The 24062-nt window shown below is 38.0% G+C and overlaps 1 protein-coding gene across 1 annotated transcript in view; it reads left to right on the forward strand.

The window, feature by feature from the left end:
• Positions 1–1405: 1405 nt before the first annotated feature.
• Positions 1406–24062, forward strand: part of SMCO2 (single-pass membrane protein with coiled-coil domains 2) — a 28784-nt gene continuing 6127 nt past the window's right edge. Inside the window, 7 exon segments of the mRNA XM_021713871.1 lie at positions 1406–1536; positions 4909–5008; positions 7206–7339; positions 7986–8135; positions 17649–17736; positions 21590–21646; positions 23131–23303. Coding sequence (XP_021569546.1) covers positions 1406–1536; positions 4909–5008; positions 7206–7339; positions 7986–8135; positions 17649–17736; positions 21590–21646; positions 23131–23303 — 833 coding nt within the window.

The raw sequence follows: 24062 nt of genomic DNA on the forward strand, positions 1-24062 counted from the left end.
TCCTGTAGCAGATCAAAGGTTTATTCTTCTGTGTCACTTTCAAAGTTAAAAAGGATGGTGCCATTGCACATCAAAAGTTCTAGCCCTTTCCTGATGCTTCTCTTTCACAGGGGTCCCCCTTCTGCATCATGTTCACAGTGAATCCCTACACAGGTCAAGGACAAAGTTCAGTTTTGCCACAAAATGATTCACCAGGCCCTTGGTTGCCCAAAGGGTTCTATCTCTTTCAGCACTTTCCTCCTCCCTAGTCCTTTCTCCCTGTTTCTAATCTCTTTCATAAGTCAACCTTGCAGAGAAATCTCTTCTGTCACTTCTTTTCCCATTGTCCACTGTCCCTCTGGGATTCTGTCTCTCAGGGTGCTGGGAGCCAGGCCACCCTCTGGTTCCAGGCTAACCTACTGCTATCACTCCCTGGAGCATACAGAGGAGAATGTTTCTTCCTGTTTGGCTCTGGGTAAACACTCTTTGATTTCTGCCAATAACTAAGAGTTAGGTTTTGTGTCTACCCTTTGTCTACAGCTTTTCATATGAGCTTCTGGAGCCCATCTCACCCCTCTCTACCGTCTCCTGTTTCCTTCCCTCTTAGTTACTATCACTACTTAAGTACCCTAACAATTTACTTCTCTGCAGCCAGCACTGACCTATCAGGCTGAACTGAAAATGCCCATCCTCACACACAGCTGGTGGCCATGTATATTGGTTAAACCTTTAGGGAAGCAACTTGGGAGTATTTTTCTAAGTCCTTAAACATCTGTATGCACCTTGACCCAGTCATTCCATTTCTAAAGAAATATCTTAAATAATTAGCAATGTGCTGAAAACTACTAAAAAAGAATATTCTTTTTTTTTAAGTTAGAAATAGTCTAGTTGCCAACAATGGGAAAAGATTAAAAAAAATTAAATTTAGAAACAGAAATATAATATGCCAAAATATTAACAGTGGTTAAGTTGGAATATCTCTGGGGTTATCTCTGGTTATCCCTGGAGTACCAGTGATTTTATTTGCTTCTTTCACCTTTTTATGTTTTATAATATACGTGTTATTAAATAATCAGAAAGTGGTTATGCAAATTAAGATTTCCATCCCTCCAGGCTCGCTCGTGTGTATTTCTTTATAGAAATTCATTCAAGGATTCAAAATGCAAATTTACAGCTCAAACAGCCTCGCTTGAGTTGTGTCCTTGGGGACAGCCACACCAGTCTTTCCCATATATGTTTGAGCAGAGAAACCCAAGAGTTTGCTTTGGGGGTCCCTTACAATAAACAGCCAGTTTGGAAGGGGAGGGTTTAAGGCCATGCCCTAGCCCCCCAAATAAATCACCCCACTATCAGCTGAAAGAATGTAGTTGCCATTCCTGCCATTAGAATCCCTCTTGTTGCCATTTGTCTTTGCAGTGCTGAGGAAATGACTCTCACACCCACCTAACCAAATGATGAGATGTCTCCACAGACGAAGACAGAGTGGAAGGAACAGTTGACTGATCAAACCAACAGCCTTCTCCAAAATCTCAGTGCCACTGAAGGTGCGACGCAAAAGTAAGTCAGGACTGAGCTCACAGAAGCAGTTTCTGGGGTCCTAACTGCATACTTCCCTGGGCCAGTGGGATGCAAATGATGAGATTTCTAAGTACGGGATCCAGGCTGACATTCTTCCTTTTATCTAATTTCAATCTCATGAATATTTACTGTAGTAGGCCTTATGAAATGTTAAAGGAACCTACCATCACAAACTAAGCAGAAACCAGTCAAAAAGAAGTGGTCAAGACTCTAATCTCAATTTGGGAAAAATATGTTGTTCATTATCTTCACCTGCTAAAGACATAAACAATTTTAAGTATTTTCCGAAGCAGAGAGAGTGTAAACAAGTACATGGATAAATTCATTAGTACTTGATAAATGTGTGTACTAATATAGGCCCATGATTAACAATCTTCTTGAATAGAAAAAATACTTTTAATTTAAAAGACCTTCCAACAGTGTGTGGTGGCTCATGCCTGTAATCCCAGCACTTTGGGAGGTAGAGCTGAGGGAATTGCTTGAGCCCAGGAGTTCAAGATAAGCCTGGACAACATAGCAAGATTTCATCTCTACAAAAAAAAAAAAATTGCCTGGGCATGGTGGCACACGCCTGCAATCCCAGCTACTTAGGAGGTTAAGGCAGAAGGATTACCTGAACCCAGGAGTTCAAGAATGCAGTGAGCCATTATTGTTTCACTGCACTCCAGCTTTGGTGACAAAGTAAGACCTCAACTCAAAAAAAAAATTTTAGTGAGACCTCATCTCTACAATAAATCAAAAATTAGCCGGGTGTGGTAGCGCTCGCCTGTAGTTCCAGCTACTTGGAAGGCTGAGGTGAAAGGATCACTGGAGCCCAGCAGGTCAAGTCTGCGGTGGCCGGGAGTGACCACTGCACGCCAGTCTGGGCGACAGAGTGAGACTCCGACTCAAAAACAAAAAACAAAAAAAAAAATTTTCTAAGAACTCCTCATATGTCAAGAAAACTATTATGATATCAGAGACTTTTAAAAAATTCATTTATAATTCATTGAAGATAGTAGCATGGGCACTGGAAACATTGAACAGTATTTATTCATATAAGCGGTATTTATTCAGTCTATAGAAATGTATACAGATTCCAGGATTTCTTCCTATGCATGGTAGGTATGGAATGATTCCCCCTCCCCCACCTCCAACCGCAGGGTTCAAGCCCCACACACTGGGAACTACTGCTATAGACCTACATCACGAATGTACAGTGATGTGCTCAAAAGTATAAAAGAGACAGAGTACACATATGCACTCCAGCAAAATAACAATCTAATAAAGAATGGACAAATAATAGCAACACAATTATTACAGAAAAGGAAATAAAAATAAGCTTTATACATGAAGGCAAAGATGTTGAACCTCACACGTAAAATGAGACTATAATAAGATACCAGTGTAAACATACCAGATTGGCAAGGATCAAAAATTTTAATAAAACATGATTTTAGAAAGGAGCAGGAAAACAGGCACTCTTATCATGTTAAGGTATATATTGGTAAAAAGTAAAAATTCAGAATACACACACATACACACACACACACACACACACACACACACACACACACACACACACATATGGGACTCCTCATAAAACTGGAATTTATAAAAAATTTTATGTCTATTCGTACATGCTTAAACTTCAGACGTCTTCAAAGAACTCTCTGTTTGATGCAATACACCTATTAAGATGCCTTTTCCACTGCTCAAAAGTGTTTGAACTCATCGATTTTGATGATTTTTTAGTGCTTCCACTATTTTTTGTTTCACCTTTTCCACATAGGTAAAACATCTCCCTTTGAGGACTTTTTCATCCAGGGGGAAAAAAAATGTTGCCCAGGGCAAGATCAGGTGAATAGGGAGGTTGGGGGCATAGAGGGCATGCTGCTTTTGGTCAAAAACTGCTGAACACTCAGTACAGTATGGACAGGTGCACTCATAAATCACCCATCAAGAAATAGGCAAACACATTGAAAGAATCTCCAAAAAATAATTCACTGAAATTGAATGCAGCCTCTCTCAGCAAGGCTAGCTGGTACACTGACGCCGATGGGTTTCTAGAATACTTACCTAGCAGGGGAAGCCTATTCTACAAGGGACCCACCTTCCAAGCGATAATTCCAGGTCTTTGGGGGTCTCCCCTCGTATATCTATTGGCCTAGCAATTCTACTTTTAGGGTAATCTAATAGATGTATTTATATAATACACAACAACAACAGCATATAGATGTGTAATAATATTCATTCCAGCATTGTAGTAGCAAATGACTGGAAATATTCTATGTATCCTTTAATAAAAAAGCTTATTAAATACTATTATGCAACCCCACAGTGGACTATCATATAGTCATTTAAAAATGAGGCAGCATTGCATGTACTAGTATGAAATGGACTCTAAGATATGTTGTTAAAAAAGGAATATAGGTACATATACACAATGGAATATTATGCAGCCATAAAGAAGAACAAAATCATGAACTTCACAGCAACCTGGATGGACTTAGAGTCTATAATACTGAGTGATCTTTCACAGAAACAAAGAACTGAGTATCACATGTTCTCACTCATAGGTAGACCTTGAACAACTATCATAATACTATAAGAAAAGGATTGACAGTAGAGGGAAACTATGGTGGGGGGGATTGGCAGTAGTGGGAATCTGCCTGGGGAAGCGGGGTGCACACCTCATCAGCAAGGGTAACTGCATAATGAATATTTGTATGCCTGACCCTGAATTGTAATCCACAATTTTAAAATAAAAAACTTAAAAGTTAAAAAAAGGAATACAAAGTACAGAATAGAGTGTATAAAATCATCTCATAAACTATATACTGTGTGTATGTGTGTGTATATACACACACATATATATCACGTGCATCTACATAAACATATCTGCTTATTTATTCATAGAATCTCTGTGAAGAAATAAAGAAGAAAGTAGGAAACATTGTGGGGATGACAGCTGGGGATTACAGACTTACTCCTCTCCGCCCATGAGTTTGAATCATATAATGCTTTAAAATCTACTTTTTAACCTGGATATTAATTTATGTATTTGTTTGTCTGTTTTGCACACACATTTATACATACATATACAAACAGCTACAATCACTTTAGAATTTGGCATCTCACTATTAAATTGGATTCAGCCAACTATTATTTATCTAACCCTTCTATTTCTGTTTTGTGCAGTATACTATGTGAGGCATTATCCACACAGAAAGATCTCAGTACAAGGACAGCAGGTGCTCCTTGGGGCTGGGAAAGATTTTAGTGTTCTTCCTTTAGAAATGTGTAGGGCAGGCCTAAAGCTCTGGCCCTAAGTCATAATAACAGCCTCTGTTTGGATTGTGTGCCTTGCAGTTTGCTAATGGAAATTACCAACATGGACCACGTCGTGGACAAATCAGATGATGAGGATGACATTGTATCTGAAAACCCTCAGACTGACTTCTTTCACAAGGTAGACATTAAAAAATGGGTAAGGGAGACATTTAAATGTCATGATGGGTGAAGAGAGGAATTTTATATCTTATATCTCAAAGCGGCAAAGAAATGTCTGAGGGTTTCCTTCTAATAGGTGCAGAACTTCAAAACTTGAACCCAGGAGGGAGCAGGCAGGGAACGGCATTGTTCTGACTAGATGTTCCTGTTACAACACGAGGGACTTTCTAGTCTTTCTATGCAAAATAAATAAACATAAAATTTGTAAAGTCTATTAAATGTTGTTAATATCATTGGGAATTTATGAAATAACTGTCACATTTTTCATCTTTGAGAAAATCACCACATGTAAAATCACTCCTTCCTTGTAGATTGTCTTCCAGTAGAATTCATCTGTTTACCCTTAATTCAGCCTCTAAGAGAATCCTTCCCCTTCAATCTTCTGGGTGTCCAGGCCTTTGTTGACTTGTGGATGCATAACTCCAGTCCCACCTCTATTTCCACATAGTCTTCTCCTCTGTGTTGGTGTCTTCTGTCTCTCAAAAGGATATTTGACATTGGATTTAGGACCCATTCAGCTAATCCACGATGATCTTTTCTCCAGAACCTTAACTTAATTGCATTTGCAAAGACTGTTTTTCCAAATAAGATAGTAAGCCCAGGGTCCTAGTACTATATTAGGCCACAGGCATATCTTTTTTGGACCACCATTTAACACCTATATACTCTATGACCTTGGGTAAATCATAAATATAAATGGCCTATCTGCCTTTTACCTCCTCAAGTACATCAAGAGAAGGAAAAAAAATAATGCACATGATGGCAACTTGTAAATAATTATGTGGAAGTTGGTTATTCCTATTGACTTGACTGGTAGTTTATACAGACATTTCAGAGACTGATCTATTCTCCCTACTCCAAACTTTTCTCCTTCCAGCTTAAAATATTCCTGCTGAAACACAGAAAGTTCAGATCAAACTTCTTCAACGGACAGAAGAAACATTTACAATATAGTTCGTTACGAAAGAAGAAAAGTGTTAAAAAATAAATCATTGTCAATTTTTGCATGTGTAGAATTGAAGTACCAGAAAATGCCTTGAATATTTATTTAGAACAAAGCAAAGAATAAAGAAACAAAAAGTAAATTTTACTATCAAACTCATAGAGTAGGCTTCCCCCCCAAAAAAAATCTTTGACATAAAATAATAAAAATAAAAAGAGAACTTAGAATTACACAATAATCATACACATTTCTACATCTAGATCTTAAAATCTTTAACATTTATCACATTGGTTTTATCTTTATGTACAAAAATAGATGGAATTTTCTGAACCATTTAAAAGTAGGTCAAAGACAGCATGACACTTCCCTTTTTTCTTCAGAAAGCAACTCTAAAAATAAACACTTTCTTCTACATGACCAAAATGCTGTTATCACATCTGGGAAAATTAGCAATAATATGATATCTTCAGTTCCCTCAAAACACTAATTTCTTCAGTTGTCCCCCAATGTCTTTTACAGCCATGTCTTTTAAACCAACATCCAAACAAGATCTATGCAAAGCATTCAGCTCTTGTATCCCTTTAGACTCTCTTTTTTTTTTTGAGTTGGAGTCTCACTGTCACCCAGGCCCAGACTGGACCTGCTGGGCTCTGGCAATTCTTCCTCCTCAGCCTTCCAAGTAGCTGAAACTACAGGCAAGCGCTACCATGCCGGCTAGTTTTTTTGATTTATTGTAGAGATGAGTCTTGCCTGCCCAGGCGGGTCTCGAACCCATGGGCTCATACAATCCACTCACCTCAGCCTCCCAAAGTCGCAGGATTACAGGCTGAGCCACCGAGCCTGGCTACTCTCTTAATATAGAATAATCCTACCACCTTTCTTTTCCATGGCATTGATTTTTTTTTTTTTAAAGAGTCCAGGACGGTCATCTTACTTGAGTAGAGTTTTAGAGTCTACGGTCAGATGGAATTCCACCATTCATCAGCACTGAAAAGAGCTGTGCATGTGGGCACTGATGTTCTGTCTGTTTCAGCTTCCTCTGTAAACGGAGAAGGGCGTGTCTGTTTAGCTTACAAATGCATTGGAAGGTTCCAGTCTCAGAGAGAACCATGAGCTTGCCCTCAAAGAAGGAGGACTGAATAGGGCTAGAGGAAGCACCACATCTTGTGATAACCTTTTTGTTCTGCTTTGCTTCCTGCATTATCTTTATTAGGATCTGTTGGGACTGGAGGCTGAACTTGACCAGGACCTGCAGAGTAAACAAGACGAGCAAGAAACAGATATTGTCCGTGAGGACCCTCAAGTATCCACATCTTTGCGGTTTTCAGAGAATTGCATCTTTGAATTGTAAGCCTTGACACATACAAGAGAGAGCATTTAGTAATACTGTGTGGAAGGGAAAATGAAATGTAAGCAGAGAACATAGGGAAAACCTGGAAGATGTAAAACCCATACATGTCTTGAGCCATTCATGTGCACAGGTAACTACATACACGATCTAGCAAGAATGAAGAGTGAAGACATTCCTGGGGTCTAGACAGAGCATGGGGTTCTCTTTGCAAACTTTTCTTTGAAGCCTAGAATTAATACATGTCTCAACACTCTCTTATAGTTTTCTAGATATAAAAACCATAAAAGTATATTTTGTTAAGCTCTTGTGGGTCCTTTCCCTGTGGTATACCTCTCTTCTTCCATCATGATGTCACCACTATCTTAATATCAGTATTTAACATTTCTTCCATACAAGGGAATTAAAAATAAATATATTTTTAACTAAGCATACAATATGCTTTGTTTTATCCAGCCTCTTAAAAATCTGTTAAAACAGATATCCCAATAAAAGCCCAAACTTCTTTTCTTGAGGCCTATGCGCCCACCTGACCATTTTGGTGATAAGAAGTGACCAAACAGATGAACTTGTTATTCAAAGAAAGAGGGTATGTGAGATGTTTTCCATTTTCTGCCTTGAAATTGATCATCATCATTTCTGCAGGTATCTGGAGACCATGTTCCTCAAGCTAAACCACTTGAATATAAACACTAGACTTCAAGTGAAGGAACTTGAAGCTGATCACAAAGACTGGAAGGAGAAAATTAACAATCTTATGCAAAAAATAAATGTAACAGAAAACACAGTGAAGAGGTAATTGTAGGATGCTGGAGTTTGTTACAAAGTAGTTGAAAGTTCTGTAACTTTAAAAAGTCAGAAACTCTGGATTTAAGGTGATAAAGTCTTTAGAATAAGAAGTTTTATGATTAGAGGTCAATGTCACAGAATCTCAAAGCTTAAATCAAAATTTTCTGTATCTTTGTTCTCTTCTCTCAAGGATATATCTCATATATTCTATCTTTGAATCTGTGTTAGTAGTTATCAAAGGGAGATCTTCAGGTCTCTAGTGACCTTTGGAGTTTACTCAGTATTGTCTAAGTCAACCAGCAGGTCAGGGGAAAAATTGTACAGTATATTGCTAATGTGTCTCTGAATTTAATTTTTAAAAGTTTTAAGATGAAACAAACAACATAAAATTGATTGTTATTTATCTATTCACAAGTATGAAGAGAATGGGCTTTGGAGTCAAAGGGACCAAGATTGAATTCCTGACGCTGACTTTTCTTGGATAAATTAATCCTTTTAAGGCTTGAGTTTCTTCTTCTGTAAAAACAAACTAATAACAACCACCTCATTGGTGTATTGTGGGAATTCAATAAAATTCCATATGTAAAGAAGTTAACAGGGCTTAGTACATAATAAACAATTAATAAACAAAAGCAATACTTTTAAATACATACTTCTGGCCTTCTGAGCTTTATGCCACATTCCACACTATTTCCTCCTGCAGGACTACTCTTCTCCTAGTGATTTCCTTACCTTTCAGTCAAATATCTTTTCACAGAGGCCTTTTTTTGACCATCCTATTCAGAATAGGTCCTTTTGTCTTCCAAAGCATTAATAATATTTCTTTTAGAAAGGATTCTGTGGTTTTATTGATTCAAACCCTATACATTAGATTTTTAAAAATCAAAGTAGAATTTACATACAGTAAAATTAGGCTTCTTAGAATACAATTCTGCAAGTTTTGAAAAATGCATACAGTAGTGTAGCTACCACAGTGAAGAAACAGAACACCTTTATCACTTCCAAAATCCCCCATGCCCTTCTGCAGTTAACCATTCTCCCCAGGCCAAACTGCTGTCAACCACTGACCTGTTCTCTATTCATATCATTTTGCCCTTTCCAGAATGTCACATAAATGGAGTCATATAGTATGTCTTTTGAGTCTGTCTTCTTTCTCTTAGTATCATGCATTAGAGTCATCTATGCTATTGCATGTAGCAGTACTTTGCTTATTTTTGTTGCTGACTAGTATTCCTTTATATAATTATACCACATTTTATCCATTCTCCAATTGAAGAACATTTAGGATTTTTGGCAATTATGAATAAGATTTCCATAAACATTTTTGTATAGGTTTTTATGTGAGCATACACTTTTATTTTCCTTGGGTAAACAACCAGGAATGACAATGTTGAATAGTATAGTATGCATATATTTATATTTATAAGAAACTGTCAAATGGTATCAAATGGCTGTAACCATTTTAATAGGTGTATGATGGTGTCCTATTATGATTTCCAATTTGCATTTAGCTGATAACTAATGGTTTTCAGTATCTTTTTATGTACTTGTTTGCTGTATGTATATCTTGGGTAAAATATCTGCTTATATATTTTGCCCATTTAAAAAACTGAGTTGCTTGTTTATTTATTCATTATGGATTTGGTTTGTTCTTGTTTTTCTAGTTTCATGAACTGCCTTTGGATTGTTTATTTGAACTCTTTCTCCTTTTTTTTTTTATTTGATGTTTATTGTTGTAAACTTCCCTCTTAGCATTGATTTGGGTAGGGTTGGTTTCAATTTTCCTTTGTTTCAAGAAATGTTTAAATTTCCTTTTTAATTTATTCTTTGATCCAATGGAGGTCACACAGGAGAGTGTTTAATTTCCATGCATTTGTATAGTTTTCAAAGTTCCTCTTGGTATTGGTTTATAGTTTTATTCCATTGTGGTCTGAGAAGATACTTGATGTGATTTCAATCATTTAAAATGTGTTGAGACTTGAATTGTGACCTAACTTATGGTCTATACTGCAAAATGTTCCATGTGCTGATGAGAAGAATATGTACCCTGAAGTTGCTGGATTAAATGATCTCTATATGTCTATTAGGTTCATTTAGTCTAAAGTGCAGTTTAAATTTAATGTTTCTTTGTTGATTTTTTTTTTTTTTTCCCTAGACGACCTGTCCAATGCTGAGAGTCTGGTGTTGAAGTCCCCAACTATCATTGTATTAGAATCTATCTCTCCCTTTAGATCTAATAATATTTGCTTTATATATCTGGGTGCTCCAGTGTTGAATGCATATATGTTTAAAATTATTTTATTCTCTTGTTGAATTGGTCCTTTTATCGTTATAATGCCCTCTTTTGTCCTTTTTTTTTACAATTTTTGACTCAGTATTTTTTAGCTAATATACGTACAGCTACCCCTGCTTGCTTTTTTTTTTTTTTTTTTTTTTTGAGTTGGAGTCTCACTCTGTCGCCCAAACTGGAGTGCAGTGGCTGCTCCCGGCCACCGCGGCCTCGACCTGCTGAGCTCCGGCGATCCTTCCACCTCGGCCTTCCAAGTAGTTGGAACTACAGGCATGCGCTACCATGCCCGGCTGATTTTTTGATTTATTGTAGAGATGAGGTCTCGCTGCCCAGGCGGATCTCGAACTTGTGGGCTCAGGCAATCCATTCACCTCAGCCTCCCAAAGGCACGGGACTACAGGCTGAGCCACCGAGCCCGGCTCTGCTTGCTTTTAATTACAATTTGCATGAAATATTTTTTCCATTCTCTCACTTTTAGTCTATATGTATCTTTACAGTGAAATGAGTTTCTTTTAGGCAGTATATAGTTTTGTTGTTTTTAAAATCCATTCAGTCAATCTTTTAAGTAGGGAACTTAATCCATTTACATCCAAGGTTATTATTGAATATTGGCATATTTTGTTTTGAGAGATGTCTGCCTATGTCATTTACCTACTTTTTAATGGGGTTATTTGTTTTTTTCTTGTTGATTTGAGTTCTTTGCAGATTCTGAATATTAGTTTTTTGTCAGTTGTATAGCTTGTGAATATCTTCTCCCATTCTGTTGGTTGTTTACTTACTCGTTTGATTATTTCTTTTGCCATTCAGAAGCTTTTTAGTTTAATTAAGTTCAGCTTATTTATTTGAGTTTTTGCTGCATTTGCTTTTGGTATTTTAGCCATAAATTCTTTTCCTAGGTCAATGTCCAGAAGTGTTTTTCCTAGGTTTTCTTCTAGAATTTTTTTTTTTTTTTTTTGAGTTGGAGTCTCACTCTGTCACCCAGGCTGGAGTGCAGTGGCATATTTACGGTCACCCCAGCATTGACCTGATGAATTCTGGCAATCCTTCTGCCTTAGCCTTCCACGTAGCCGGAACTACAGGCACATGCTACCATGCCTGGCTAATTTTTTGATTTATTGTAGACAGGAGGTCTCACCAAGTTGCCCAGGCTGTTCTTGAACCCGTGGGCTCAGGCAATCCCCTCACCCTGGCCTCCCAAAGTGCTGGGATTACAGGCCTGAGACACGGCACCCAGCTTTTTCTAGGATTTTTATGACTTCAGGTCTGATATTTAAGTCTTTAATCCATCTTGAGTTAATTTTAGTATATGATAAGAGACAGGGATCGAGTTTTATTTTTCTGCATATAGCGATCCAGTTTTCCCAGCACTATTTGTTAAATAGAGTATCCTTTCCCTAGTGCATGTTTTTATCTGCTTTGTTGGAGGCATTAGGGTTTATTTCTGGAGTCTCTGTTCTGTTCCATTGGTCCAAGTGTCTGATCTTATAACAGCGCCATGTTGTTTTGGTTACTATAATCTTGTAGTATAATTTTAAGTCAGGTAATGTGATGCCTCCAGTTTTGTTCTTTTTGCTTATGATTGCTTTGGCTATTTGGCTACTTGTCTCATTCCTCTCTGAGTGCTGAGGCACTCTCTGTATTTTGGTTCACTTCATGGGAGAAACTCACTCTAACTCCTTCTCGTTGACCATCTTAATCCTATTTTTTCTTAAACTTATCACCAGCAAACCTCATGTAATATTTTACTGCTTATGTATTTTATACTTCCATATCTTTTCTTCTGGTCTTTGCACTGTTGTTTTCATATGTCTTACTTCTGTATTAGTTATAAGCTCATGATATATTGTTATTATTTCTTTTCTTTAACCCATTTCCCATTTAGAAAAAAAAAGTGCAGCTCACTGATGCATTAATTTAATTTTACATAAACATGCTCTTTGAGGCTGAAACAAATTCTACTGGTTTCCAGTGTGATGATAAAATATAAAAATGATTTTTGGGGTTATTTTTAAACATAACTTGTCTCTAATCCTAATGAGAATTACCAAAAAAAAAAAAAAAAGTGAAGAAGAAGAGAGTTATTATATTTTGTAAGTGGAAATACCATTACTAAAAACAGAATGGTATAAATAGAATGATGCCATTTGTTTCCAAAGATTATTGATATACTAGAGCGATGTGAAAATAATAATAAAAGTGAGATACTTCATGGCAAACTTTGAGGGCAAGATTAGGACTGTAATCCGTGAATTATTTCAGAGTAAATGCAGTAGCCACAAGCACTGCTGGAGAATATTCTTGGAGCAAATGGGGAAAGGGTTAACAGTCAACTCTTGATTTAAATGATTTTTAAAATTAGAAAAAAAAGTGTTTATTTATATGTCCATTTACTATTACCAGTGCTTTTCATACTTTTGTGTAGATACAGTTGTTCATGTAGCATTATGTCCCTTCTGTTGAAGGGTTTTTAAAAACTGTTTTCTGTAATGCATTTCTCCTGGTGATGTGTTCATATAGCTTTTTATGTCTGAAAAAGCCTTCACTTTGTAAAGATAACTTGGTTGGGCATTTGGTTTGCACTGTCTTCTTTTATAGTACTTTAAAGATGTTGCTGAATTCTGGCTTGTATTATGTCTGACAAGAAATTGGCTGTTTTTTTTTCTTATTTGTTTTTTGTTTTGTGTTGTTTTGAGTCAGAGTCTCACTCTGTCACCCAGGCTAGAGTGCAGTGGCAAAATCAAGACACACCATAGCCTTGACCTCCTGGGTTTGGGTGATTCTTCCGCCTCAGCCTCTCAAGTAGCTGATACTACAGGCTCATGCCACCATGCCAAGCTAATTTTTTAAAAAAATTTTTGTAGAGACAAGGTCTTGTTATGTTACCCATGTTGTCTCAAACTCCTGGGCTCAAGCAATCCTTCCTCCTTGGCCTCCTAAAGTGCTGGGATTACAGGTGTAAGTCATCAAGCTTGACCAAAGTTGACTGTCATTCTTAGGTTTATTTTACTATAAATAAAGTGTTCCTTGTTCTATCCCCAGTTATTTTCAAGATTTCTTTCTTTATCATTAATTTGTATCACTCTGATTATGATAGCTCTCATGTAGCTGTCTTAATTTTTTTTTAAGTTCTGTTGTACCTCATGGCTTTGTATGTTTAGAGTTTTTATCAAATTTTGAAATTTTCAGCCATTATTTCCTTAAATATTTTTTTCTGTTTCCCTCTTCTCTCTATCAAGGACTTTAATTACATGTCTGGCAAGTGTTTATCAAACCACTTTAGATTGTTCCATAGCCCGTAACTCACTGATGTTCTGGACTTTTCTTTCTGAGTCTTCTCTCTGTGTTTCATTTTGAATAGTTTCTATCACTATGTCTTTAGGTTCATGAATTTTTTTGTTCTGCAATATCTAATATGTTATTAATCCCTTTCAATGTATTTTTCATCTCATACATAATAGTATGCACCTGTAGAAGTTTAACTTGGATCTCTTTTGTATCGCTTTTAAATGTACCCATGTTTTTCTCTATCTTCTTGGACAGTAAAATATAGGTATAATAACTTTAAAAATAACCTTATCTATAATTCTATCATCTGTCATTTCTAAAACTGTCTCTTCTGATTGGTTTTATTACCTTCTTACAGATTGTAGTTTTCTGCTTCCTTGCTTGTCCTGTAATTCTTTTTTTTTTTTTTTTTTCAGTTGGAGTCTCACTCTGTCACCCAGACTGGAGTGCAGTGGCCGCTCCCAGCCACCGCAGCCTCCACCAGCTGGGCTCCGGCAATGCTTCTGCCTCAGCCTTCCGAGTAGCCAGATTACAGGCGCACACTACCACGCCTGGCTAATTTTTTGATTTTATTGTAGAGATGAGGTCTCGCCTGCCCAGGCGGGTCTCGAACCCACAGGCTCAGGCAATCCACTCACCTCAGCCTCCCAAAGGCGCGGGATTACAGGCTAGCCACTGAGCCCAGCTATGTCCTGTAATTCTTTATCAAATGCTTGACATTGTGAATTGTATCTTGTTTGGTTTTGAATAGTCTTGAGGCGTGTGTGTGTGTGTGTGTGTGTGTGTGTGTGTATACTTAAATCTTGAGCTTTGTTCTGGAACACAGCTAAATTACTTAGAAGTGGCTTGATATCTGCCCCACTCGCCACCATTTTAAGAGACAGAATCTCACCCTGTTACCCAGACAGGAGTACAGTCATGTGATCATAGCTCACTGTAACCTCAAACTCCTGGGCTCAAGTAATGCTCCTGTCTCAGCTTCCTAAGTAACTAGGACTGCAGGTGCATGCCACCATGACTGTATAATTTTTTTACTTGTTGTAGGGACAAGGACTCACTATGTTGTCCAGGCTAGTATCAAACTCCTAGCCTCAAGTGATCCTTCTGCCTTGGCCTCCCAAAGTGCTTAGATTACATGCATGAGCCACCATACCCAGCCCAGTTTGATCCTTTTGAGGCTTGCTTTCAAGGGACCTTTGTTGTAAGGAGGTTCAAAGCAGCCTTTAGTCCAGGATTAATATGCCTCCACCACTGAAGCAATACTTTTTAAGTATTCTACCTGATGACTTGTATATTACAAACTTTTCCCACTCTGGCCGATAGGAACATTAATCATTCTCAGCATTGTATGATCTTTAGAGATTGTTCTGCCCACTCTAATCTGGGGATTTTCTTCCCATGTCAAGTAGTTCATCACACATGTGCTATTCAGTACCTCAGCTGAAGATTTAAGCGGGATCTTCTCAAATGGGAAGATCTCTGGATCTCTTACTCTACATAGCTCTCTCCTCTCAGGCACTCTGCCATGCAGATCTGAACTCTGTGGCCTGCCTGAACATCTAACTTCATTTTCTCAACTCGTAGAGACCACCAGGCTTCTCCTGAATCTTCCTTCTCTGACTTGAAGTCTGGAAACTCTCTCCAGGTAGTAAGCTAAATTATAAAGCTCATCTCATTTGTTTCCCATCTCTGAGGGATCATTGTCCTGCACTGCCTGTTGTTCAACGTTTGAAAACCGTTGTCTCATATATTCTTTCAATTTTTAAAATTGTTTGAGATGGAAGGCTAAATCCAATTGCTGTTACTGTATTTTGGTTGGGAGCCACAAGTATCCAAAATGCTAAGAACATTCTAATTTTTTATGAATTTGTCTGCCTGCCACATTGCATTGTAATCTCCAAAAGGGCAAAGACCTTGCTTGCATTGTTCTTTATTGTAATAATCAGTACTCAGAATAATACCTGGCACATAGTAAATGCTGAACAAATATTTTCTGAATTAATATTATAAGATATTTTGGCCCAGAAATCTGAAGGCCAGAAGCTAGATGGTAAATATGGAACTAGTTACTTTTATCCTCTTTGTTAATTTCCCCTCTATTTTCTCCTACAACCCTCCTTACCTATGCTTCCATTTTAATTTTGAAATAATTATAAGCCAGACTTGGTGGCTCATCCTGTAATCCCAGCACTTTGGGAGCCTGAGGTGAGTGGATTGCCTGAGCCCGCGGGTTCGAGACCCGCCTGGGCAACTTGGCGAGACCTCATCTCTACAATAAAATAAAAAATTAACCGGGCGTGGTAGCATGCACCTGTAGTTCCAGCTACTTGGAAGGATGAGGCGGAAGGATCTCCAGAGCCCAGCAGATCGAGACTGCAGTGGCGGAGAGCGGCCACTGCACTCCAGTCTGGATGACAGAGTGAGACTCCAACTCAAAAAAAAAAAAGAAATAATTATAGATTCATAGGAGGTTTAAACACACACACACACACACACACACACACACACACACACACACACACACGGAAGTACCATGCACCCCTACCCTCAGCCTCCACGAATGGTAGCATCTTGCCCAACTTTAGTCCCTATCACAACTGAGAAATTGACATTGGTGCAATCAACAGAGCTTATCCAGACTTCACCAGTTATACATGCATTCATTGGTGTGTATCTAGATCTATGTGATTTTATCGTATGTGTAGCTTTGCATCACCACGACAATCAAGATCCTCCACTGAACAATTGCATAAGACTCGCTTGTGTTACCTTTTATAGCCATACCCATTCTCTCCCACTCATACCTAACCCCTGACAACCACAAATTCATTTTATATCCCTAGAACTATGTTATTTCATGAATGTTTCATAACTGGAATCTTGCAGTGTGTCCTTTTGAGACTAGCTTTTTTTCGCTCAACCCATTTTTCTAAGGTTCCTCCAAGTTGTTGCATGTATTGACAGTTCCTTCCTTTTCATTCCTGAGTGGAATTCCATGACAGGAATATGCACAGTTTGTTTAGTCATTCATCTGCAAAAGAACAAGTGTGTAGTTTTAAATGGGGGGCTATTATAAGTAAAGATACTTTGAATTTGCATATACTGTGTGAAATAAGTCTTTACTTCACTGGGATAACTGTCCAAGGGACTGCCGAACTATTTTCCAGACTGGCTGTAATATTTTACATTACCACCACCAATGTATGAGTGGCCCAGTCTCTCTGCATCCTCACTAGGACTTACTGTTGTCACTATTTCATTTTTGCCCTTCTGGTAAGTGCATAGTGATATCTCATTGTAGTTTTCATTTACATTTCTCTAATGACTAATCAGTGCTGATCATCTTTTTTGTGTGTTTATTTGCCATCCACATAGCCTCTTTGTAAGGTTTATGCATGACTTTTGCTCATTTTCTAAAGGGGTAGCTTTTTTTAATGTTGACTTTTGAGATATTTTGACATATTCTAGATACAAGACCTTTGTCAGATATGTGATATGCAAATATTTTTCCCAGTGTGTAATTTGTCTTTTCATCTCTTTAACAGGGTTTTTGGCCAAATAAAATGTTTAATTTTGATTATGTCCAATTATCAATTTTCCCTTTTACAGACTGTGCAATTGGTGTCAAGTCTAAGAACTCGTAGCCTAGTCCTAGGTCCCAAAGATTGTCTGTTTTTTCCTAGAAATTTTATAAACTAACATTTTAATCCTTTTAATTTCTGACTCCTGTATCTAGTTAGACCTAACATCTCTTTAATATTACCTAGATTACTTAAGGTGATTTTTGCTTGAATTTCATTTGTGACTTACCATTCCAATACAACCACTACCCAAGCATCCTTTTATATAGGAATGTCGTTTCATTTTTGAAAAAAAAAAATCTCCTCTATTGGGTGATTTTTCTTAAAACAAAAGACTTACTATATCTCTTGATCTGTTTGCAGCTTATTAAATGAGTTGATATCCCTGGAGGGTCACATTCAAAGTCTGGAGGACCAGAACCTTGACCCTGACGAGGGGGTAATCATCAAGGTAAGCTGGAGGCTTGATTGCGGGGAGGGGGGAAGTTGGAAACTTCTGCCCCCTTCTTCCTACCCCTTCTGTTGTTTAGCAGGCCATAATAAGACCCCTCTCTGTCACAGGGAGGAGTGCTCCCTGGTGGACTCTTCTGAGCAACTTCCTCCTAGGTAGCAATATTTCTTTTCTCTGATGACACAAAAGCCTAGACTTTCTATTCTACCCTAGATACAAATGTGAGACAAATATGACAGCTTTCTATCGTGATGCCACCTTAAGATAAGAATGAGTATCTTAAAGGTCTTGCATGCTCACATCTAACAGTACAGAGAAAAACATTCAGGAAACTTTTAGAACACAGAAGATTCACCTGTTTGTCCTTGATGCCTTCATGAAGAGTTCTTGTGTTGATTTTCACAGACTCCACAGTTTTCCTGATGTTTTGCCTTCTTACATTTCTTTTTTTTTTTGAGTTGGAGTCTCACTCTGTCGCCCAGACTGGAGTGCAGTGGCCGCTCCTGGCCTCTGCAGCCTCGACCTGCTGGGCTCCGGCGATCCTTCCACCTCAGCCTTCCACGTAGCTGGAACTACAGGCACGCACTACCATGCCCAGCTAATTTTTTGATTTATTGTAGAGATGAGGTCTCGCCTGCCCAGGCGGGTCTCGAACCCGCGGGCTCAGGCAATCCACTCACCTCAGCCTCCCAAAGGCGTGGAATAGGCTGAGCCACTGAGCCCGGCCTTACATTTCTTAGAGACCCTTTTCAGAGAAAGATTTAATTTTCCATTTTCTTAGTAGTCATAAACTATTAGAGTTAAAAGGTAGAGATCAACTTTGGATACAAGTTAGATTTCAGAGTCCTGGCTGATAGTGTTTCTGCTCTTCTGTAAGTCAGCCTTTGAAGAGAAGTCCCTCAAAAAAGAAAAACAAATAAACAAAAACTGTGTCTATGTCTTTTTACTGAAATTGTAAGTCTCTGCTTTAACTCAAGCCCAAGAGTTTAAATTAAGTGGATGTCGGAAGAAGTCAATGAGAAATATCCTTTCTATTGTAGGAAGTTATTATTTATTTAGACCACTCACATATTAAAAGTCATTTGCAGATTCATGAGCATTTATCCTCTGGGGGAAAAATTGCTTTTAACTATAATATAGTACAGTATTTTGAATCAAAATCTCCTTTTGTGTGAATTGAAAAGTTGTTTTTTTTTTCACTATCCTTGGGCTTTGGAAATTGCGAACTACAAAAAAAGGTAAGAAGACAAAGGCCAAGAAATAGTCTGCTTTAGAAAATTTCCTCCATAAGTCAACTGTGAGCATTGCAGTAACGTGGATTTCAGCAGGAGGTGGGCATAGGGAGGGATAAATATCAAGACTGAGGACAAAGTTAGAGGAATACACAGATAAATAAAGGCGAAATTTTTTTTTTTTTGAGTTGGAGTCTCACTTGGTCACCCAGACTAGAGTGCAGTGGCTGCTCCCAGCCACTGCAGCCTCGACCTGCTGGGCTCTGGCGATCCTTCCGCCTCAGCCTTCCGAGTAGCCGGAATTACAGGCATGTGCTACCACGCCCAGCTGATTTTTTGATTTATTGTAGAGATGAGGTCTCGCTGCCCAGGCGGGTTTCGAACCCGCGGGCTCAGGCAATCCACTCACCTCAGCCTCCCAAAGGCGCAGGATTACAGGCTGAGCCACCAAGCCCGGCTAAGGTCAGATTTTTTTTTAAGTGAGGGGGCTTGGTATAATACAAAAGAGGAAGGTATCACACATATGTATGGGAATTATGTTGAGACATGCAGCTTTGAATACACATTTAAAATAATAAAAAATCAGGCACAAGTTTAGAAACTAGATAGAATCAACCCAAATATCCAACAGTTGCTATGTGGTTAAACTGTGGTACATATATATGATGAAATACTACTCAGCAATAAAAAGAAACAAATTTCAGATTGACCCCCAACATGAATGAATCTCAAACGCATTATGCTAAGTGAAAGAAGTCAGACTCAGAAGACTACATACCTACTTTGTGTTTCCATTATGTAACACTCTGAAAAAGGCACTACTATAGGAATAGAAAATAGAATATATATTTAAAAGATGAGTTTTACTGCGTGTAAATTATACCACAACAAATGTGTTTTCAAAAAATGACACAATTTTTGTCCTCAATAAACCTACAAGCTGATGGAAAATTCTCCATATGAACAAAAACACTAATATATATAAATATGACACTTTGCATATATTAACAATTGTTACAGAAGCAAAGTTAGTAGGAATGGTTGTAGTTTTACTCTGGTGAAGGCGAAAGTGATGATTGTTAGAAATAGATATAGGAACAGCAAATAGAGTGTCAGAAAAGTAAAGGAGAAATAAGTTACTACAGTTATAATGATATCACATGTATTAGCTCATTTATTCCTCAGAAACAAGAGGAGTGACTAAGAAAGGCATGAAAGAGGAAGGAGGGAAAATTGTTAAAATTATTTTTTAAAAAGCAAAACTGCTTTTTACGAGCATGGTGGCTCTTACCTGTAATCCTAGCACTTTGGGAGGCCAAAGCAGGAGGATCGCTTGAGGCCAGGAATTTGAGACCAGCCTGGCTAACATAGCATGACCCTGTCTCTACAAAAAATAAAAAATAACTAACTGGGTGTGATGCCATGCACCTGTATAGTCCCAGCTACTCAGGAGGCTGAGGCAGGAGAATTGCTTGAGCCCAGATAGTCAAGGCTGCAGTGAACCACTGCACCGTAGCCTGGGCAACAGAGAGAGACCCTGTCAAAGAGAGAGAGAAGAAAAAAAGAAAATCGGAACAAATTGTATCGAAAAGAACTTTAAGCTGCAGAAAGGACTTCGAGGTGGGCTTGGGGTGTTTTTTGGCATACTATTGAGCCTCTAATCCCACGACGCTTTCTGTAGTCTCTATGTGAATAACTGAATTTTACTCTGAGACTGATTCTATCCCAGTTGTCTAAGTGTTCACTCTATAAATAAAACTAGGACACCAAATAAAATGTGATGATCACAGCATAGTTCCTCTCTAAATAATTAAACCACACAATTCTGGGGTTGATGATGAACAAACTTGGTAAAAAATGGGTGGAGATGGTACATCCCCCAATTCACCTATAAACTGCCTGAGGGTAAACATTGCTACTACTTGTATCCAGGCAACACAGTGCCTAGTTCAAAGGGCACTAACATAGGATGTGGCCAATAACATTTGTTGATTTGATTTAACCTTGGTTTTAGAGATTGGCACCAATCCCTAAGCTGGGAGGAGCCCAGCTTCTGCTAAATATCAAACTTAAAAAAAACCATAAATGTGTTCTTTTCTAAAAATCATTTGCTGTGTCATTTCCACACATCATTCATTACAACCTTTGCTTTATACTCTTTTTTTTTTTAACGTGAGAAGATCGCGGAAATTAGAAAGCCACTAGAAGAATTGGATAACGAATTTGACCAGGTAATGTCAAATAGCTTTACAACTAAGATGGAAGGAAAACAGTTCTTCAAAGAAATCTCAGATTTAGAGAATTTCAGGAAATTGAATTCCTAATTCGGTGAAAGATGTTCTCAGAATTTTAGACCTGGAAGAGAACTTATTTAGTTGCCCAAAGTGCTGGGATTATAGGCTGAGCCACCGAGCCTGGCCAATCTTGCTAATCTTTTAGTTATCTCTCCTACAGCTCATGACTATGTTATGAATTTGCTCTAAGAAGAAGGATTTACAGAGTTAAGAGTATTCATTTCAAAGACACCACTGTATAAGTGGTGTCAAAGTGAGTGGGGTTTTATTGTATAAACCAGAAAAATATAATTTTCATTTGACCCAGAATTGTGGATGTCTTTTTAGACAGAGGCTTGTAATGAAGCTCATGAATTAAAGAAGAAACTCAATGAAAGGATGGAGGTAAGATTTCAGTTACATATATTCCAACAATGATAAAATACAGGAGCAATTTTATTTTCCTCAAATCTGAGGGTGCCCCACATACTGACCTCTTTCAAGTCTTATAGCCTTCTTCTTCCCCTCCAGTCTTCTGCTTTGGGCCAACAGAACATATACAACTCTGATGTGCTCTCAAACTCTCACACCCCTGTGCTACTTCTGCTTCTCATAACTTTTCCTTCTTGTCTCCGTGTTACCCATTCTTCAAGGTTCAGCTCAAATGACATCCCAACCTCTCTTGATTTTCCCTAGCTGGAAAAATGACTTATCTCTGAACTCCTCCCACAAGATTTTAGACATTGAAGTAAATGGGATCAGGTGAATAAAGCAATGAATGAATGAATGTATCAACCTGTCTCCTGCTCAGAGGTGCCTACTTATCTCGCCAATCTAGAGTAGATGTCTCCACCACCAAACCTCAGCTACTCTCCATGTCATCACCCTATTTATTTTCTCTGTAGCATTTATCTTCTCTGTGGCCGTAATAGCTAATGTATGTATGCTTTTAGTTGTTTATTGCTTGGCCCGCAACCTATATAAAACACATAAGCAATAGATTGTACATTCTTTTTTATGATTATATCAGTAGCTTTTAGGGGGTGCAAATGTTTTTTGGTTACATGACTACATTGTCTGGTGGCAAAGAAGTCTGAGCTTTAAGTGTACCCACCACCCCCACCTGTGCACATTGTACCCGACAGGTGATTTTTCATCTCTTCCCTATTTCCCATGCTCGTCATCCTGAGTCTCCAAAGTCCCTTATACCATTCTCTGTGCCTATGTTGATCCTTAGTTTAACTTCCACTTGTAAGTGAGAACATGAGGTGTTTGGTTTTCCATTCCTGCATTACTTCACTTAAGATGATGTTCTCCAATTCTATCCAAGTTCCTGCAGAAGATATCATTTTTTTTATGACTGGATAGTATTCTACTATATAGTGGAATACTTTTGGGTGATGTATATATCATATATATATATATATATATGTATATCACATTTTAATTATGCACTGATCAGTTGATGATGGGCGTTTAGGTTGGTTCCACATCTTTGCAATTGTGAACTGAGACTGCATATTCTTTATCTATTTTATTAACTTCTGTGTCCTAGAACAGTGGCAGTAGTCACTCAATAAATGTGTTTTGCATAGATGAGCAAATTGAAGAGATGAATTCAGTACAAGGATATCTTTCTACATGAACAATCCAGTGGGTTTTGTTTAATTTTCTGCCATAGTGCTACCTTACCCTGTAAATGTGTATGCTGCTTTCTATTTGGCGAGAATGCACCTGCCAGTGACCTTCTCACGTGACTTACATGTCATTTCTAATGTGGATCTCTGAGGTATTCCAGGGGAACAGCACTCTTAATTATGTGTAGTATGACTAGAAGACATCTAGAATCTTGTTTTCTTAAGATGGTTGATTGCTCTTTTTTCCCCCAGAACTTTTGCAAGATTATGACTCTGCTGAATACAAAGCTGGGGATGTACCAAATGCAAGAAAGCACAGACTCTCACAGTTGTGAGAAAACAGATATTGAGGAAACTGAGCTCAGGCTTCCTCAGACATCACCACCCCCTTTTGTGCAGCACTCTCCTCCCTGCATTACAGTGTGGTAAGTCAAAGCAAGGGGCCATTGTGGACTGGACAGAAGCCCCAATATGTGTGGAGTATAGTAAGACTGAATTTTTTTCAAGCGTTGACTAAAATATTCTTTTCTTTTCTTTTGTAAATTATCTATTTATGTTCTTTAAAAGCCTGTACATTTATTGGAGTCATAATATTTATCTTACTGTTTTAGATATAGATCTATTGCATTAGATATATAGATTGCTTTCTTATTGCTTTGGATGAATCTATCTATACAGAAATATATGTAGATGTAGAGATAGGTTGTCTCTACCTAATAACCTCTATAGGAGACATGCAGAAAAAAGAGGAACCAGAGATAAATCTATCTCTCTCTATATATTATATCTGTCTATCTATGTAAAATTTAAAGGATGGTATCTACAAGCTATGAGGCAGCCACCTCTGCCAAAGAAACATAACTGATAAGCAAATTTGAAAACCTTTGTTTGCTGGACAGAATGCCTTGTACAGTACTGGAGACATACACACCAGCAAATTCTGACTCTTCATATCTCTTTCAGGAGATGCCACACCATCATATATACCCTAGGTAGTAACTTTCTCTATAAAAACTTTTCTGATTCTTTATATCCAAACATCAACCCAGGTAGAATCTCAGCTCCCTCTTTTATCAACTCCATTGCCTGTTTTCAGAAAATTGAGTTGTTTTTCTTTTTCTTGTTGAGTTGTAAGAATTTGTACTCACCCTATCTTGCACATCATCTTGTCATAGATCCCATAG

Source organism: Carlito syrichta, unplaced genomic scaffold (assembly GCF_000164805.1).
Source record: "Carlito syrichta isolate Samal-C Ts95f unplaced genomic scaffold, Tarsius_syrichta-2.0.1 Scaffold93672, whole genome shotgun sequence".
NCBI lineage: Eukaryota > Metazoa > Chordata > Mammalia > Primates > Tarsiidae > Carlito > Carlito syrichta.